The 19,059-nt window shown below is 39.2% G+C and overlaps 1 protein-coding gene and 1 pseudogene across 6 annotated transcripts in view; both read left to right on the top strand.

The window, feature by feature from the left end:
- The window catches only part of PLPP1 (phospholipid phosphatase 1), a 100,402-nt gene that overhangs the window by 56,028 nt on the left and 25,315 nt on the right, over window positions 1–19,059 (top strand). For 3 of the 6 annotated variants that reach the window (XM_054512024.2, XM_045894972.3, XM_045894988.3), the window contains 2 exons: window positions 8,462–8,501; window positions 13,271–13,422. The exons of 2 other annotated variants lie outside the window; for them this stretch is intronic. In XM_054512024.2, the coding sequence (XP_054367999.1) occupies window positions 8,462–8,501; window positions 13,271–13,422 (192 nt within the window). The remainder of the gene's footprint in view (window positions 1–8,461; window positions 8,502–13,270; window positions 13,423–19,059) is intronic. One more of the 6 variants, XM_045894996.3, reaches the window with a different exon arrangement.
- On the top strand, window positions 18,080–18,177 carry LOC123836927 (U2 spliceosomal RNA; annotated as a pseudogene).

Raw genomic sequence — 19,059 nt, 5'->3', positions numbered from 1 at the left:
TGGAATCCATATTCATCAGGGATATCGGTCTGAAATTCTCCTTTCTGATGGGGTCTTTGCCTGGTTTGGGGATTAAGGTAATGATGGCCTCATAGAATGAGTTTGGAAGTTTTCTTTCTGTTTCTATTTTTTGAAACAGCTTCAGTAGAATAGGTATTATTTCTTCTTTGAATGTTTGGTAGAATTCCCCAGGGAATCCATCAGGCCCTGGACTCTTGTTTTTGGGAGGTTTTTGATCACTGCTTCAATCTCCTTACTGGTTATTGGCCTATTCAGGTTGTCAATTTCTTCCTGTTTCAGTCTTGGCAGCTTATAGGTTTCCAGGAAGGCCTCCATTTCATCCAGATTGCTCAGTTTATTGGCATATAGTTGTTGATAATAATTTCTAATAATTGTTTCTTTTTCCTTGGTGTTAGTCGTGCTCTCTCCCCTTTCATTCATAATTTTATTAATTTGGGTCCTTTCTCTTTTCTTTTGGATAAATCTGGTCAGTGGTTTATCAATCTTATTAATTCTTTCAAAGAACCAACTTCTAGTTTCATTGATCTGATCTACTGTGTTTCTGGTTTCTAATTCATTGATTTCTGCTCTAATTTTAATTATTTCTCTTCTAATGCGTGGCTTAGGCATCGTTTGTTGCTTTTTCTCTAGTTCTTTAAGGTGTAGAGTTAGTTGGTGAATTCGGGATTTTTCTCTTTTTTTGAGTGAGGCTGGATGGCTATGTATTTCCCCCTTAGGACCGCCTTTGCAGTATCCCATAGGTTTTGGACCGATGTGTTTTCGTTCTCATTGATTTCCATGAATTGTTTCAGTTCTTCTTTGATTTCTTGGTTGACCCAAACATTCTTGAGCAGAGTGGTCTTTAGCTTCCAAGTGTTTGAATTTCTGCCAAATTTTTTCTTGTGATTGAGTTCCAGTTTTAGAGCATTGTGGTCTGAGAATATGCAGGGAATAATCTCAATCTTTTGGTGTCCGTTGAGACCTGATTTGTGACCCAGTATATGGTCTATTCTGAGTTCCATGTGCGCTCGAGAAGAATGAGTATTCTGTTGTTTTAGGGTGGAATGTTCTGTAAATATCTATGAGGTCCATCTGGTCCAATGTATCATTCAAAGTTCTTGTTTCCTTGTTGATTTTCTGCTTAGATGATCTGTCCATTGCTGAGAGTGGAGTGTTGAGGTCTCCTACAATTAACGTATTGTTATCAATATGACTCTTTATTTTGGTTAACAGTTGGCTTATGTAGATGGCTGCTCCCATGTTGGGGGCATAGATATTTACAATTGTTAGATCTTGTTGGGATAGACCCTTTAAGAATGATATAGTGTCCTTCTGTGTCTCTTATTACAGACTTTAGTTTAAAATCTAACTTGTCTGATATAAGAATTACTACTCCAGCTTTCTTTTGAGGTCCGCTGGCATGGAAGATGGATCTCCATCCCTTCACTTTGAGTCTGGATGTATCTTTAGGTTCAAAATGAGTCTCTTGTAGACAGCATATGGATGGGTCCTGTCTTTTTATCCAATCTGCAACCCTGTGCTGTTTTATGGGAGAGTTTAGGCCATTCACGTTGAGAGTGATTATTGAAAGATATGAATTAATTGTCATCATGTTGCCTGTGAAGACGTTGTTTTTATAGATTGTCCCTGTAAGTTTCTGTTGTAGATCACTCTTGGGGTCTTTCTCCTTTTATAGAACCCCCCCTTAATATTTCTTGCAGGGCCGGCTTAGTGGTCACATATTCTTTCAACTTCTGCCAGTCGTGGAAGCTCTGCATCTCTCCATCCATTCTAAATGACAGCCTTGCCAGATAAAGTATTCTTGGCTGCATGTTCTTCTCGTTTAGTACCCTGAATATGTCTTGCCAGGCCTTTCTGGCTTGCCAGGTCTCTGTGGATAGGTCTGCCGTTATTCTGATGTTCTTCCCTCTGTGCCTAAGGAATCTCTTCCCCCTAACTGCCCTTAAGATGGTTTCCTTGTTTCTAAGATTTGCAAGTTTTACTATTACATGCCGGGGTGTTGGCCTATTTTCCTTGATCTTAGGAGGGGTCCTCTCTGCCTCTAGGACTCGAATGTTTGTCTCATTCCCCAGATTAGGGAAGTTCTCAGCTACGATTTGCTCAAATACATCTTCTAGTCCTCTTCTCTCTCGACCCCCTCAGGATCCCAGTAATTCTGACATTGGAACGTTTCATTGTGTCACTTATTTCTCTGATTCTACTTTTATGGATTCTGAGTTGTTTTTCCCTGCCCTCCTCTTTTCCCTTTTTATCTATTATACTGTCTTCCAGATCGCTTATTTGTTCTTCTGCCTCAGTTACCCTAGCTGTTAGATTATCTAGATTGGATTGGATCTCATTGATAGCATTTTTAAGTTCTGCCAATTCCCCTTTTATTTCTGCCCTTAGAGACTCTATGTTGCCATTAATTGATTTCTCCATTCTAGCCATTGTCTTCACAATTGCTAGCCTGAATTCCATCTCTGACATCTTGGTTATATCTGCATCCATTTGTAAATCTGCAGCATAAGTCATCATCTCTGAGTCTTTTCTGTTTTGGGGGCTCGTCCTCCTAGTCATTCTGTTGATGGGTGTTTGAGGCAATGTATAGAGTCCAAATTATTGACCAGAACCCAAGCAAGATACACCTGTTTTCTTGGGACCTTAGGGTTGCTGGCCTCTTGTTTTCCTAGCCTGTCTTCTGTGGGAGGGGCCTGCCACGCTGTTACTCTGGTTACGCTGTTACCCAAACCCTGTTTGGGCGGAGTTGCCCTGCGCCCCTGTGGCGGGGGATGGGCTCAGTGGGAATCAGTCTTTGGGGCTTTTGTTCTCTGGCGCCTTTCCCTGGTGGCTCCGCGTCTCTTCCGTGAGTCAGAGCAGAAGAGACCATTTCCAACCCTCTGCCTCAGAGCAGAGAGACCTCAGTCTGTTCTTCAGTGAGCTCTCCAGGCCACACTGTCTCCGTTTCTGTCCATGCTGCTATAAACTGCAGCGTCCTGGGTTGTGCGCCCCTCCGCAGCGCTCCCAGTCCTGCCTCCAGGTCGGGGCTCGTCTCTGCCCTTTGTGCTTCTAAAACTGCCAGCTGCTCCCAGTTCGCGCGGGTGCAACTCCGCCGCTTGGGGTTCCGTCCAGGGACTGCAGTTCGCATGCGCGTGACTCCACCACTCGCCGCTCGGGGTTTCCACCCTGGGGGTTGCAGTTCACCGGTGTGACCCCGGCGCACTGGGTTTCCCTCTCGGAGGCTGCAGTTTGCGTGTGCGCAACCGTCGCTCTGGTTTCTGTCCGGGGGGCTGCAGTTCGCGTGAGCGCGACCCTGCCGGTCTGGTCCTCCACCCTGGGGGCTGCCCTAAAGTTCTTTCCCGATGCTACCGGTCTTCGAGTCTGTACCCTGTCCACAGCGCGCGAGGCTGTCACTCACCAGCGGTATAGGATCCCCATGGCCAGGCACCCTCCCGCTGCCGTTTATCCTCCGATATCTGCCCGCAGAATCACGGCTCTCCGCTTCGTACCTCAAAACCAACCGCCTGCGATATTCTGTTTGTAGAGATCCAGATCTTCTTACATCTCAGGCTGGTTTCGTGGGTGCTCAGAGTGATCTGGTAGATACCCAGCTCAAATCCGGGGACCAGTTGAAATAGGGTCCCCTACTCCTCTGCCATCTTTCCCCCCCTCCCCAAATTTAAAAAGAAATTCTCAGTTCCCTTAATTTTTCTACTTCAGAGATCCATTTCATTGTCTCTCTCAGCCATTAAACTTCCTTGATCATATCCTACTTGATGCCATTTCTAATAAATTAAACCCCTCCATAATCTGAGTTTTAAGCACTCTGCTTTCTAATCATCACCTTCATGAAAACAATTCCTCTCAGACACCAGCAGTTTCTAAGTTGTTAAATCTAAAGATTTTTAAAAATTTATTTATTTGAGAGAGAGAGAATGAGAGAGAGCATGAGAAGGGGGAGGGTCAGAGGGAGAAGCAGGCTCCCTGCTAAGCAGGGAGCCTGATGTGGGACTCGATCCTAGGACTCCAGGATCATGACCTGAGCTGAAGGCAGTCGCTTAACCAACTGAGCCACCCAGGCGACCCTGTAAGTTGTTAAATCTAGTGGTCTTCATCTTACTTGATCAGCAGCATTCCAAAAACACTTAAAACATGTTTTATTTTGAAATAATTTTAGACTCTCCTACAAGTTGCAAAAATAGTTCAGAGACTTCCCTGGTCCCTTCACCCAGGTTCCTCCAGGGTTAACATGGGTGTTTGGGGTGTGTGTGTGTGTGTGTGTGAAATTCTATGAAATTTATCACATGTAGAGGTTTGTGTAACTGTTCAGAACTGTTGATCACCCCAGAGAAACTCCCTCAGATTGTCTCTTTCTAATCACACCCTCCCCCAGGCCGTAACACTTGACAACCAATGATCTATATTCTCCATCACTATAATTTTGTCATTTATGTTATATAAATGGATTCATATAGTATATATTTGAAATTGACCTTCTGAAATGGACCTTTTTTTTTTTTTCACTCACAGTTGAGTCCATCAGTAATTTATTTTTTTACTGTTGAGTAATAGATGGATGTATTGTAGTTTATTTTTCTTTTTGTCTGAAGGACATCTTAGTTATTTCCAGTTTTTGACCATTACAAGAAAAGCTCTATGAGGTTCATTTTTTTGTATGTGTGTATGGATGACTAATTGTTCCAACATCATTTACCAAAAAGATCTTCCTTCTCCATTGGATTGCTTTTGTATCTTTGTAAAAAAAAAAAAAAAGTTGGCTGTATTTGTATGGGTGAACGGGTTTTCTTTTTTCTTTCTTTCTTTCTTTTTTTTTAGTTTTCATTTTTCTAGGGTAGATACCCCTAAGTTTCTAAGAAACTGCTAAACTATTTTTAGAGTGGCGATACCATTTTTCATTCTCACCAGAAATGGCTAAGAGGTCCACTTGTGCATCTTCACCAGCACTAATGATGTATTTTTCATTTTGGCCGTTTTAATAGGTGTGCAGTGATGTGTCCTTAGGGCTTTAATTTGCTTTTCTCTAATGGCTGTTGATATTGAACATCTTTTCAAGTGGTTGCTGCATACCCATGTATCCTCTTTGGTCAAGTGAATGTTCAAGTTTTTGCTTATTTTCTGGTGAGATTTCAATTTATTTATATTAATTTTTTTCCATGGAGTTTAGAGAGATCTTCATTTATTCTGGATACATAAAGTCTTTTGTTGAATATGTGATTTGCAAGTATTTTTTTCCCTATCTGTATCTTGTCTTTTCATTCTGTTAAATGTCTTTAAGAGCAAAAATTAATTTTGAAGAATAAAGTTAATTGATATATATATATATTTTTTTTAAGATGATTTATTTGAGAGAGAAAGAGAGAGAGAATGAACAGGGGGAGAGGCAGAGGGAGAGGGAGAAGGAGAGAAGCAGACTCCCCATTGAGTGGGGAGCCTGATGAGGGGCTCAATCCCATGACCCTGAGATCATGACCTGAGCTGAAATCAAGAGTCAGACGTTTAACTGAGTGAGCCACCCAGGCCCCCTGGTATTTTTTTCTTTTATAGACTGTGTTTTTGGTGTTGTATCCAAGAACTCTTCACCTAACCCTATTACAAAGACTTCTAAAACTGTTTTCTTCTAAAAGTTTTATAGTTTTCTGTATTGTTATATCTCTGTGATCCATTTTGTGTTAAGTTTTGTATGAAGTATGAGGTTATGTTGAGGTACGTTTTTTTTGTATGTGTGTGTGTATGACCAATTGTTCCAACATCATTTGCTGAAAAGACTCTCCATTGAATTGCTTTTGTACCTTTTTGAAAAAACAATTAGTTGGCTGTACTTGTGTGGGTATATTTCTGGACTTTGTTCTTCCTCCATCAATATATATGTCTTTCCTTCCTCGTATATCACGTCTTAATTACTGTAGCTTTATATTGGGTGGTAAAAATATATATTGAGTAGCTAAAAATCAAGTGGTAAAAATAAAGTAGAGCTACAAAATGTAGCTCAAAAATTTCATGAAGTGTAACTCCTCCAACTTTATTTTTTTCAGAATTGTTTAGCTGTCTAGTTCCCTTGTCTTTCCACACAAATTTTAATTTAAAAAAAAAAATAGGGGCTTGAATTCATGACCCTGAGCTCAAGACCTGAGCTCCACATGAATTTTATAATCAGCATATCTACGAAAGAAATATGGCTGGAATTTTTATAAGAATTACAGTATAGCTATAGATAGATTTGGGGAGAATTGACATTATTACCTTGCTCAATCTTTCAATCCATGAAGATGATGTCTTTCCACTTAGTTAGGAAAAACACCATTTCATCAGTGTTTTGCAGTTTTCAGCATACAGATCCTATATATATGTACTTAGGTTTATACTTAAGTATTTACATTTTTTGAACTGTTATTAATGGTATTGTGCCTTTAATTTTGGTTTCCAGCTGACTGAGCCAGCCAGCCACCCCCCCCCCCCCCCACGTTCTGGTCTCTCAAATGGAAAACCTTGGGGTCATCCTTCACTCCTCTTTTCTCACACTCCTATCCAATCCATCCATCAACAAATACTGTTGACTCTACTTTGTAAGTGACTTCACAACTTGACCACTATAAGATCTGTACTGTATCTGCAGTTACGTCTCCCCTCAGACTAGTGCCTGGTACAGAGTAGTAAGACCCCACTTAATTGTTGAACCGAATGATTGCTTCTTTATTAAAGAAACAGTACTCAAGATTTTGAGATTTTACCTTCTCTAGTTGAATTATATTATCTCTTAATGTTGACAAAAAAGTTATTTTTATATCTTAAGTTTCCTGAATTCATCAGACTTCTATTACAGATGGGAGTTCCATAAGATTGTGGTCTGTATACTGAATTGTGTTCAAATGTAGTTAATATTAAACTTTTCAGGGTTCTTTAAGATTTAGTGATGTTCTAGTTTCAGTTAATTTTAGTTATAATTTCTTATGCTAGTTGAAAAAATTATTTTTCACTAAAAAAAACCCCCTGCCCCTAGTAAAGATTAATATTAATGAAATATACTCATATCAACACTCTATGTAACATGAGAGTGTGTTATATATAAGGTGACTGCTCTGAATTGTTTACAGCAAAAGAAAAACATTCAGTGCTTTAAGTAATAAAACTGATCTTAGTTCCTTCTTCTTGAATCTTGTTTTTTGGTGTAGTTCAATAATTATTTTTGTTTCTGGTTTATTCCCTCTGTTTCCTGAACCTTATTTTATCATGTATTCCCATGTACCCGAGTACACTTTATTTTATGCATGTATGGAGCAGAGTAACTTCACAGGTTCTCTTAGTCACCACAGTTTCGTGCTCTTTAAATATAAGCAGAAGGAAAAGAAGGCATTGACATATTCTTTTTACTATTTTATTAAGTATAATTATATCTTAGGTCCTCACTAGCATCTTTGACAACTCGTATTTTCAAAATTGACTCTTTCCTACTTGGAATGTCCCCGTTGGTGAGTAAACAAAGGTAGGTTTTCAAATGAACTAATAAAGAAGGTAGACTAAATAAACACCTCCCTTATCTGTTTAGCCTAGGGCCACAGTCAAGTATTAAAAGTAATAATAGACCCATTTATTCTACAGTTCAGTCTGTACCTTTACATTCTTTATAGTTCTAGTCTCCATCTACATCCTTCCCTTCTTGTTCAGGCATTAGGAGAATATGATCCCTGAGATTTCACAAATGGACATCGTCCTCTCTGTTTGGTGGTATCTTTTATCTGCCAGTGGGTTATGTTCCTCTTCGAGGCTACTGAAGTGTGGTGTCTGATAGTTTTGTGCCCGGATTTCTCAGGCTGATGCTTACTGCTCTTAGCCTTAGGGGGAAGTGTGTCCCTTAATGATTTGCTGCTGTGGACTCAGAAATTGCATGCCACTCTTTCCTGAGCATCAGATAGTTTTATAACCCCTAATGGGATACCATTTTACAGTAAAAAAGAACAAGATACCAGTCTATGCTACACCATTGATGAACCTTAAAACATTATTTTGTGGAGGCGTTTGTGTAGTTTTCACTATTTCCCTTCACATGTAAAAAAGTTCTTAATCACAGTTTCTCAGTTCTGTTGGACACCCCACCGCCAATCTTTTCAACTAACATCTTTGTTTATATCATGGTTTCAAGATGCTGAGTATTTGTGCAGAGGAAGTTAAAGATGTTGTGTGACCGTGTTTTTTTTTTTTTTTTTTTTAAAGATTTTATTTATTTTAGAGAGAGCACTCATGTGCGTGGGTTGGGGGAGTAGCAGAGGGGGGGAGAGAGAATCTCCAGCAGACTCCCCACTAAGCATGGAGCCCAATATGGGGCTCGATCCCACGACCCCGAGACCACAACCAGAGCTGAAATCAAGAGTTAGAGGCTTAACCAGCTGAGCCACCCAGGCACCCAACCATGTTCTTATATTATCTTTTCCTATCTCTGGTAAAGGATGAAGAACTGCTCTGGTGGTATTTAGCTGGTGAAAGTGGCGAGTTACCCTATCACACATTCTCTTTTGAACTATGACAAATATTCACTAGTAGAAAGTAGAAGGCTATATTTATTTGTGGGTAAGTATGAGTTTACCATGCAGAAAATCTGATTCTTAAATGGATGAATATGACTAGCTACATGGGCATATTAAAAAGCAGAATGTGGGAGTGTAGAGTGGTATGGCTATTTTGGAAAACAGGTTGGCAATTTTTTTTTTTTTTTAAGATTTTATTTATTTGACAGAGAGAGACACAGCGAGAGAGGGGACCCAAGCAGGTGGAGTGGGAGAGGGAGAAGCGGGCTTCCCGCTGAGCAGGGAGCCCGATGTGGGGCTTGATCCCAGGACTCTGGGATCATGACCTGAGCCGAAGGCAGATGCTTAACGACTGAGCCACCAGGGCCCCCAGGTTGGCAATTTCTTAAAAAGTTAAATATAAACATATACCATATGATTTGGCCATTCTACTCTTAGGTGTCTACTCATTAGAAAGGGAAATATATGTCCACACAAAAACATGTACGTGAATGTTTATAATGGTATTAGTCCTACTAGACAAAAACCGAAACAATTCAAATATCCACTGATGAATGGATAAACCAGATGTTGTATATACATGCAGTAGGATACTATTTAGCAATACAAAAGGAACAAAATGCATGCTACAATGTGGATGAACCTCAAAAACATTATGCTAACTGATAGAAGGACTTAAGATATACCACATATTGAATGATTGCATTTAAGTGAAATGCTCAAAAAGAAGCAGAAAACAGATGAGTGGTTGCCTGAGGTTGGCAGTAGGAGCAAGGATTGAATGCAGATGGGCTTGTGAGAATTTTGGGGGTAATGAAAAAGTTCTAAAACTGTATTGTGGTGATGGTTGTACAACTCTATAAATTTACCTAAATCACTGAATGATATACTTATGAGTGGATGAATTTTATGGTATGTGAACTATACGTCAGTAAACTTTTTTTCAAAAAGGGAATGAAAATGAATTTTGTACTGAAGTATTAAGAAAAACATTGACAAATGTAGTCATTTGACTAATGATGAAAAGGGATTGTCTTGGAGATGTAATCTTTCAGGTAAAAGGAAAAGGGTGTTCGATTTACATTGAGAAGACTAAATGGAACCCTTCTCTTTTGCCTTGAAATCTTTAGTTAACAATAGCATCAGATGTTTTTACTTAAATTTTTGCATTTCTCCATATTTTTGTACACTGTGGCTGATAGAGTAAATTGTGGTTATATAAAATAACCTTTTTGGAGCAGTTTGTCAAGGACCTTAACATTTATATCCTTTGGCCTGTAATTCCACATAAAAAGTATATTCTCAGGAAATAATTAGAAATGAAAACAAGGTCTAGTATTTGGAAATGTTCACTCTAGCATTACAAAGGCTAATAAAAAAATTAGTAATCGACATGCTCTCACAGTAGGAGGAGTTTTTATAATTGTTTTAGTTATGGCTCTGTTGGTTGCAAGGGGCAGAATTCCTTTATAACTAGCTGGAGTAAGGTTGGGTTTTGTTGACAGGATACAGGGCACTCTAACAGCTCCAAAACAGCAAGATCAGTGAGGCCCTTTGGCAATGGGGAGCCAAAGCCGCTTTCCCCATTTCTCACTCTCAGCGGCCAGGCTAGTCACTTCTGTTTTCTTTGCAGGCCTACTTTGTCCTCAGCCTCTTCCTCAGCCATTCTTTCTTGTGCATGGTTCAGTGCTCCTTGCCAGCTCTGACTGAGTCAGTCTTTGTTCCATTTCCAAAACTTCCAGAGCAGGAGTCTGGACTAGGTCATCTTTTTGAGCCTGAAGTGGGTCAGTGAACAACTGGTGATTTGATCTTCTCCCTCCCCTTTTTGGGGTCTACATTCAGGTTTAGTAAAAGTGAAATGGTGTTGGATAATGACATTGATAAAATAGATCTCATGGACTCTCAGAAATTACAAATATTATTAATTTAAGATATTTCTAAGGCCTTCTGTGATAAAATTGCTTTTCACTCACACTCTTAAAAGATAGTGTGCATTTGTGGTAGATCCCTGCTTTTTTAAATTTTTATTTTTTTAATCATTCCTTACTAAAATCTCCATGGTATGGCTTCCACCCTTTCTTCCTTATTAAAACCACTTTTACTAAGTCTGCCTCTTGAAAATGTATTAGATGCTGTGGCTCAATCACCACGTCCTGAGATGCTGTCTCTGGACTTGACCTCAGTGATGTTACTCTCTCCTGACCTTTCTCCGGCCCTCCAGGTCTGCCTCAGTGGATCTTCCTCCTGTGCTCATCCTTTTAATATTGCTGCTGCCCTGTGCCTCACCCTCCTCTTCTTTTCATTTCATTTCATATCCGTCCTGCTCTTTCTTTTACCTCTGTGGCTTCAGAGATCCTTTATATCCCCAAATCTCTTGTCTTTATTAGACGCTTTCTGCTGAGTTCTGTGGTAACCACCAGCTTTTTGCATATCATCAGAACTTCTCTTTTGAACCTTCATAGCTTTTTGTACCTCTGTTTATTCTTTGCTGCACCTATGTATTGTGCCTTATATAACTTTGTATTCCTGGTAGCACCTACCAGAATTCTTTGATAGTGGATTCACTCAATATTTACCCATCTATATATTCCTGTTTTTAAAAATGGGCTAATTATACTTGTATGTGACTTTATTTTCTTTCCTTCTTATCCTAAGAAAAATACCCACAAACTTTTTTTCTAAATCTAAAAATAATTTCCAACATAGTTGTTTTGGTCAGAGGAAAAAAAAACAAAACCCAGCTTAGTGGATATGCTTGCTAAGAACATTTTTCAATATATTTGGGTCTATTAATATGAATTTTTCCTGAGAATAAGGACATAAAGCCTATTGAGTTTTGGACACTAATCATATGTGGATTTAATTTCTGTACTAGATATTTTCTTGTCCCACTACAAAAGAAAGACATCACTGAAAAATTCAACCAGTTCAGAAATATGCAATGTAGAGATTGAAAGTTTCCATTATTATGTGTAGAGTTTTTCCAAGTAGAATTGAACTGTAGAAATGGTGGTACTTTGTGAATACAAAATAAATTTGCTCATGCGGTAAGAGTATGGCTATTGGTTGAAGGGTGAATGGTTAGTTACCGTACAGGGCAGGCAGCGACTGATAGCGCAGATCTGCTTACTAACCTCCACAGCGTGGCTGCTATGTGCACAAGGTTTGTGCTGGAGCTGTGCTATCTGTGTGAAAGGCTTGGGCATTTCACCCTGTTCCTCTGAGTGCAGACAGTTTAGTGAATCAGAGGATAGTCTGAAATCAGACATAAGAGGTAGTATAAGGGTCAGTTAGCAAAGTCAATTCTAGTTTATTTATTTATTTGTAATTGTAGCTTTTACTAGAAGTATGGCTTTGGGAACCTTGTGAACATCTTAAAGACTTCTAATGGATTGCCACTTTTGGCAGATGATTTAACACAAAGATAGAAACTTTGGTTCATGTATTCAGGATGTAAATGAAAAACAGGAAGATAAATAAAAGAACTAGGAATATACTTCTTTTCATTTAGCTCTTGTAGGTAGAACATACTTGATATTTGTAGTAACGACACTCAGGCAGAGTGGCAGAGTTGTGTTTGTCATTCAGCCTTTGGGGTTTTAGTGGAGTTAAGGAGACCTGTAAATGGTCATCAAGACTTGGTGCTTCATGGAAAGAACACTTAAACATACAATGAGTATGTTAGCTTGGTGGTTATGGCATTGCTGCTGGGAGAATGGGTCTCTGAGAGAGACAATCTTCCATACTTGGGTAAGTCTCGACACAGACCTCATGTTGAAGGTTTCTGCTAACCTATAACTCTTTTTTTTTTTTTAAAGATTTTATTTATTTATTCATGAGAGACAGAGAGGGAGAGGCAGAGGGAGAAGCAGGCTCCAAGGAGCAGAGAGCCCGATGCGGGACTCGATCCCAGGACCCTGGGATCATGACCTGAGCCGAAGGCAGACGCTTAACCATCTGAGCCACCCAGGCGCCCCCTATAACTCTTTTATAGAGTATTCCTAGTTGGTATGCTGCATATTAATCAGTATGTCTGCTTCAGTGAAGGAGACCTGAATTCTTAAAGCTGACTTTTAGGGAAAAGACAGTTTAGGAGGTGAGTGTGAGACATAATCTTGAGGGAAAACATGGGTGAAAACAGAACTGTCTTTTGGTGTTTTTGTGCTTGACTTCACTGTCCATTTTTTCTTACACTTGGTTTAAGTTCAGATCCTTTTCACAGCAGCTCGAAACTTGCTATAGACAGTATAGAAACGAGTGGATAACATATTATTCAGATACTCTAATAGCTCAGCCAGGACCATGTCCTGTCCAAATGTGGTAGTAATGTAGAGACGAAATGGGTAATGTCAAAAAGCTGTTTTCCTTTTGGAAGCAGAGTGCATGACAGATGGGTTTGGGAATAGTGTTGAAAACCCTGTGATTGAGCGGCAAACGAACATGAGAAGGGATTTTTTTTGTCTTCTCTGCCATCTGTTTAGCGTGTTCGGGCACAAACAAAGGGAAGAAGATACTCTTGGTTAGATTGGTAAAGCATTAGTCCCCTTTCTATCTTTTTAATCTCAACTGTAATCTTTCTAACTTGTGTTGCTTGCATTGCTGCATTTCCTTTTTATGTGCTCTTATTTATTTTCATGGCAAATGCATTTTTAAACAGTCTCTGGGATAATTATTGCCATTAATTTTCGTATTTCCATTTTAATGATATTTTCATTTATTCCTTTTGCTAGCTGGATTGCCTTTTGCAATTCTTACTTCAAGGCATACCCCCTTCCAACGAGGAATATTCTGTAATGATGAGTCCATCAAGTATCCTTACAAAGAAGACACCATACCTTATGCGTTATTAGGTGGAATAATCATTCCATTCAGTATTATTGTTGTAAGTCAAATCCACTTTTCCAAGTTTATCACTTTTGGGCAGTTGGCTTAGTTTTGTGTTAATCTGTTAATGACTGAATGCATAAATGTCCAAAACAATGTATTTTTTTAACGTTTAATTAATGTTATTTGATCAAGGTGATCTCAGCTATTTTAAGTGGAACCAAAGGAATAACTGTATAATTAGAAGAATCTTAACTGAATGTGTGTAGCTTTTATGCTAATATTTTCCAAGTCACTGTGGTTTTTAGAGCTCTAAGTTGCTGTTGTTGCAGTAATCATGCAGTAGATACATGTTATAGCAGTATGTTTTTAGCATACTTTATACCTAGGGTATTACTTTATGATTTGTGGGATCTGTGTGTATGTACCAACTTTCTAGTTACCGAGTTCTAAAAAAAGAAAAATAACTAATGTTAAGACTTCATTCTAACCCATGTTAAAGAATTTTTATATAATGCCAGCAACTAGAGAGAAAAGCCAAAGTTGTGTATATAATCAGCAGTGAACACAAGAGAATTTTTACTGGTACTGAAACCTAATAGTAACTATTGCTTTTAGGATTTCGGGTGAGAATGCTTAGAGATTGTGCTCTAAGGAGAAGACATCAAGGGATTGGACTAGATTATTTCATAATTTCTCAACTGAGAGAGTCTGTGACTTAGATTAAATAGCTTTATGCTCCATGACTTGTAACTTTAGAAGGAAGATTTATGTTGGTTGAAAGTAGAAAATATGGTGCCATCCAGGAGGTAGGCCAATAAGATAACATGTGTGTCTGGTCAGTTTTGGTGTTTATTGAAAAAAAAGCTTAATTTAGAAATTCAATGTTTTATTCAAGAATGATCACGGCTCCTTATTAGCATTGAGAATTAATCAACTCATTATTTGGGGTACATAATTAATAAAAGAAAACCTTTCTCATAAACATGTTTGTTTTATGAGACTGTGAACTCCTGGAAGGCAGAGATGGTGCTTTGTTCTCCTTGGGACTCCCGCTGCCTGCCTGGGAGCTGGGCATGGTGGAACCTGGCATGTCCTAGGTGCTGGAATGAAATGAGAGTAATTACATAGTGACCTTGGCTGGCTCTTCTACAGTAAGGTGAAGTTTTAAGAAATCAGATCCCTTTAATCTAGACAAATCTTTACACTGAATTTTTACTGCTGAAAGAACAAAAGCCAAGCCTATGATTGTTCCTTTAAGAAGGCAGTGAGAGTAGATTTTTTTTTTAAGTATGTGTGTTTCTGAGATACTATTTGAATTTAAAGTTTTTAATAGGATACTTAGTTGCAAATACAGTTGCCCCTTGAACAAGTTGGGGTTAGGGGACACTGACACCCGGTGCAGTCAGAAATCTGTGTTAAAATTTTTGACTCCCCCAAAACTTAACTACTAATAGCCTACTGTTGCCTGGAAGTCTTACTGATAACATAAAGAGTCAATTAACACATATTTTGTATGTTACATGTATTATACAATGAAGTCAGCTAGACAAAAGAAAACGTTAGTAAGAAAATCCTAAAGGGAGAATACATTTACAGTACTGTATAATGTAAGTGGACCCACTCATTTGAAACACGTGCTGTCGAAGGGTCAGCTGTAGTAGCTGAGTTCATACAAGATTCTCCCTTGGAGTATTCGAACACTGCTGCAGATGGACTTGTCTGTCTTTCTTTCTTTTTTTTTTTTTAAGATGTTATTTATTTATTTGACAGAGAGAGACACAGCGAGAGAGGGAACACAAGCAGGGGGAGTGGGAGAGGGAGAAGCAGGTTTCCCGCTGAGCAGGGAGCCTAATGCGGGCCTCATCTCAGGACCCTGGGATCATGACCTGAGCCAGAGGCAGACGCTTAACGACTGAGCCACCCTGGCGCCCCTGGACTTGTCTTTCAGTTCTGCTTGACTTTGTGTCTCTCAGTCAAAAGGTTGCTGCACAAGCAAAACTACCGAAATCCAGTACAGACCAGAGGCCTGCTGCAGGTCGGGGTTCTGACGGCCGGGCACTGTAGGTGTAGCCTGCATCCACACAGGGCCTGATGGAACCCTCAGTGAGCGAGAACTTGTTATTTATATTTCATGAATTCCTAAGTTTTGACGATTACATCATCTATGTGAGAAAGTTATCTCTGTGTTTAATAAAACGATTATAAATTGAGTGTAGGTTTCTTAAAAAAGAACAGACTCTTTAAAGGTGCTATGAAAGTACTATTTTCATATCAGCCAACACTGCACAGGGTGGTAGTTTTATGTACTAATTTTTAAAAATTCACTTTGTTTATTAACTCCACTTATTTCAGTAAGCTCTTGGTTAGACATGTAAATAATGTTTAATTTTATTTACTAGAAAGTGAATCAGTTCTTAAAAAAAAAAAAATCAGGACTGTGATTCAGACTTCATACCAGGCTTTGACCTGGCTTACAGATGATCCACAGATAGATAAGTGATTGAGGGAGCCTGGTAGAGAACCAGAGTTAATACAGTTTCTCAGAAGCCAAGGGAGAATTTCAATAAGGAGAAATGATCAGTGATCAAATACTGTGAGAAGTTAAGGTAAATGAGAGTTGATAAATACTGTTCAATCTGATGAGACCATTTTGACTTTTGAAAAAGATTCAGTAGAATAAAGGGAATGACGGTAGTTCAAGATATTTAGGAAGGAGTGGAAGTACACCATTGATTTTATTTTTTAATTTTTTAATTTTTATTATTTTTTAAAAGATTTTTATTTATTTGTCAGAGAGAGAGCGGGAGAGAGAGAGCACAAGCGGTGGGAGCGGGAGGCAGAGGGAGAAGCAGGCTCCCCGCTGAGCAGGGAGCCCGATGCGGGACTCGACCCCAGGACCCTGGGATCACGACCTGAGCCAAAGGCAGACGCTCAACCGACTGAGTCACCCAGGTGTCCCAGCACACCAGTGATTTTAGACTACACTTTTGGGAAGGTGGGCCCTGAAGGGGAGGTACATAATATAGGGACAGTGTAGAGATGTATAAAATCATCTTGGTTGATGGAACTATAAAGGAGATGGTGAGAAAATATTGTGGTGCATAAGTTTTAAATGGTTGAATTACATGGATTTGGTAATTATTAGCTTTGATCTTCAAAAGTATTTTGTTTTAGGGACACCTGGGTGGCTCAGTCGTTAAGCGTCTGCCTTCGGCTCAGGTCATGATCCCAGGGTCCTGGGATCGAGCCCCTCTTCGGGCTCCCTGCTCTGCGGGAAGCTTCTCCCTCTCCCACTCCCCCTGCTTGTGTTCCCTGTCTCGCTGTGTCTCTCTCTCTCAAATAAATGAATAAAATCTTAAAAAAAAAAAAAAGTATTTTGTTTTAGTTCCCCAGACATTATCTTTAGTTCTTTAATAATTGATCCTACCTTTGGAGTGTAAATAATGCATAAGAAGTGATCACAACTCTAAGATAAGGCCACAGTCAGCTAAAGTGTGGACTTTACCAAAAGCTAAGCATTGGCATAAATGACTCAGAGGGCAGGACAAAGTATTAAAATGAAACAAAAATATGGCTGTCTTGTATAGTGAAATGCTCAGACACATCCCTACATTTAATTTAGAAAATCAATTTAGAACTTGTCTGTTGTCTAGCTCTCTCAGTGAGGATGGAGGACATAATAAAAAACGATGTACATTAACCCAGCATTTGTCAGCTTTGGAATCCCCCTGCCCTTTCCCAGCATTAAGGGTTTTAAGTTTCAGCTTACACTACCTCTGTGAATCAGTTTGTCATCTGTACGCATTGCGCAGAATTCTCCTAGTGAGCTGACTTTCTGACCTCAGTGTCAAGAACCAGGGTTTGGGTGGCCCTAAAGAACTGGAAAATAATTGAGTGCTTACACAAGAACAGCTGACAGCTGAAGTGGGGGAGTTTTAGCTGCTCAAATTGTGGTTGATTAATATACTTGGTATATATTGTAAATGATCAAAGAGCAACTCCATAATGAAACATGAGAGAAGTCCTCTCTTGCATGCTCATCTATAAAGGCGGTTGCTGGGACACCTTGGCAGTCAGAGGAGACAGTATATACTTTAATACATGGGCCACTGGAGGGGGTTGGGAGAACCCTAAGCACAATTGCAGAGGTGTGGTATCCCTAGAAGTGCATATGGTTTTTCTCTTCTGAGAGACCTGTTCTCAGAAAAGGATCTGAATTCACATTAATTACTGTAATGAGGAATCTATTTCTGTGGGGCTTAATGTTTAAACTAAGGGAGTTTACGTTTTACCCACGAGGCACCCCTTTCAATTAAAATTTACTAACCACCTACTCTGTTGGAGGCCATTATGGTGGTACTGGGTTTTTATTCAATGACTAAAACTTGATTCTTTCTTTTGTAGGATTCATAGTCTAGTTGTCTAAGTTTTAACATTCTAATTATGGAGCCATGGAGCCAAACAAAGAAAGAACTTTTGGTGTAGGGTCTTTTTTTTTTTTTTTTCTTTTTTTTTTAAGATTTTCCTTATTTATTTGACAGAGAGAGCTCAAGCAGAGGGAGCGGCAGGCAGAGGGAGAGGGAGAAGAAGGCTTCCTGCTGAGCAGGGAGCCTGATGCGGGGCTCGATCCGAGGACCCTGGGACCATGACCTGAGCTCAAGGCAGACGCTTAACGACTGAGCCACCCATGTGCCCCTGGTGTTAGGTTCTTAATCGCTTCTTGGCCTTTTGGCTAAGATCAAGTGTAGTATCTGTTCTTATCAGTTTAAAATCTCTTTTAGGAGGCAACCATTTATTTTACCTACTATAAGGCTTACCATGAAGATAATTAATCTGCACCAAATGGAAATGTTTGAATGTTTTATAAGATTGTTCATGTAAATTTAAGATGAAGCAGCAAGACTAGTACTTAAGAAAAATTTTGTGACTTGCATCTCCTCCCTTGCTCAACATAAATAAGCAAGCTTTTTCTTCTTGTTCAACTATTTATTTTGGACTCAGGTAGCTAGAATGTGGATTATTTTATCAGCAAATGTAATTTTGTATAAATTTGCTCCTCAGTATTTTTTGGATTTCTTACGGTTTTGGTCTGTGAACTTGTCAAGTATTGAGAAGGCTTTTTATGCCTTTAAACTCATTATAGCAGTATATGCTGGCTGACACACACTCTACTAGAATCTGGGAAGGCTTTGTCTCCACTTTTAGTGAAAAATAAAGAGGAAAGAATCACTTGAAATGTTTTCTTGGAGAAGGAGAGCATCAAATGTGTGTTTGGTCTGTTAATGAGACTTGTTAAGTCTGTCAGAGCCTTGTTAACCAGCCCTAGGGGTCTGGAGAGGCAGGGCTGGGAGGCTCTGTCAGCTAATCTCTGCCCTCTGTACCCTTTGGCCTCAGTGTTAGATCCCTGCTTTGATATTAGTTTACTCCCTGAAACTATTTTACTTTTTAAAATATGATGGATGTTTTTGATTCAGAGGAATGTTGGCTAAAAATGAAGACACTGCCAGATAAAAGTACTTATACAAGGGATACTCTAATTAGGAAAGTTTGTGTTATTTGAACAAACCATGGTTTTTGTCATTCATGATACATCATTGTCTGCTTATTAAAACTCATTTGAGTACCAGGAAAGAAATAAGGTCTTATTGTTTCAGGTAGATTTGAAATTATTTTGGCCATTGCTTTGTAAGCA

Source organism: Mirounga angustirostris, unplaced genomic scaffold (assembly GCF_029215605.1).
Source record: "Mirounga angustirostris isolate CCGP_5_RB_7025 unplaced genomic scaffold, mMirAng1.0.hap1 SCAF_7, whole genome shotgun sequence".
In the NCBI taxonomy this organism is placed as follows: domain Eukaryota; kingdom Metazoa; phylum Chordata; class Mammalia; order Carnivora; family Phocidae; genus Mirounga; species Mirounga angustirostris.
The sequence above is the reverse complement of the archived record's forward strand: the minus strand, read 5'-3'. Positions and strand labels throughout refer to the sequence as shown.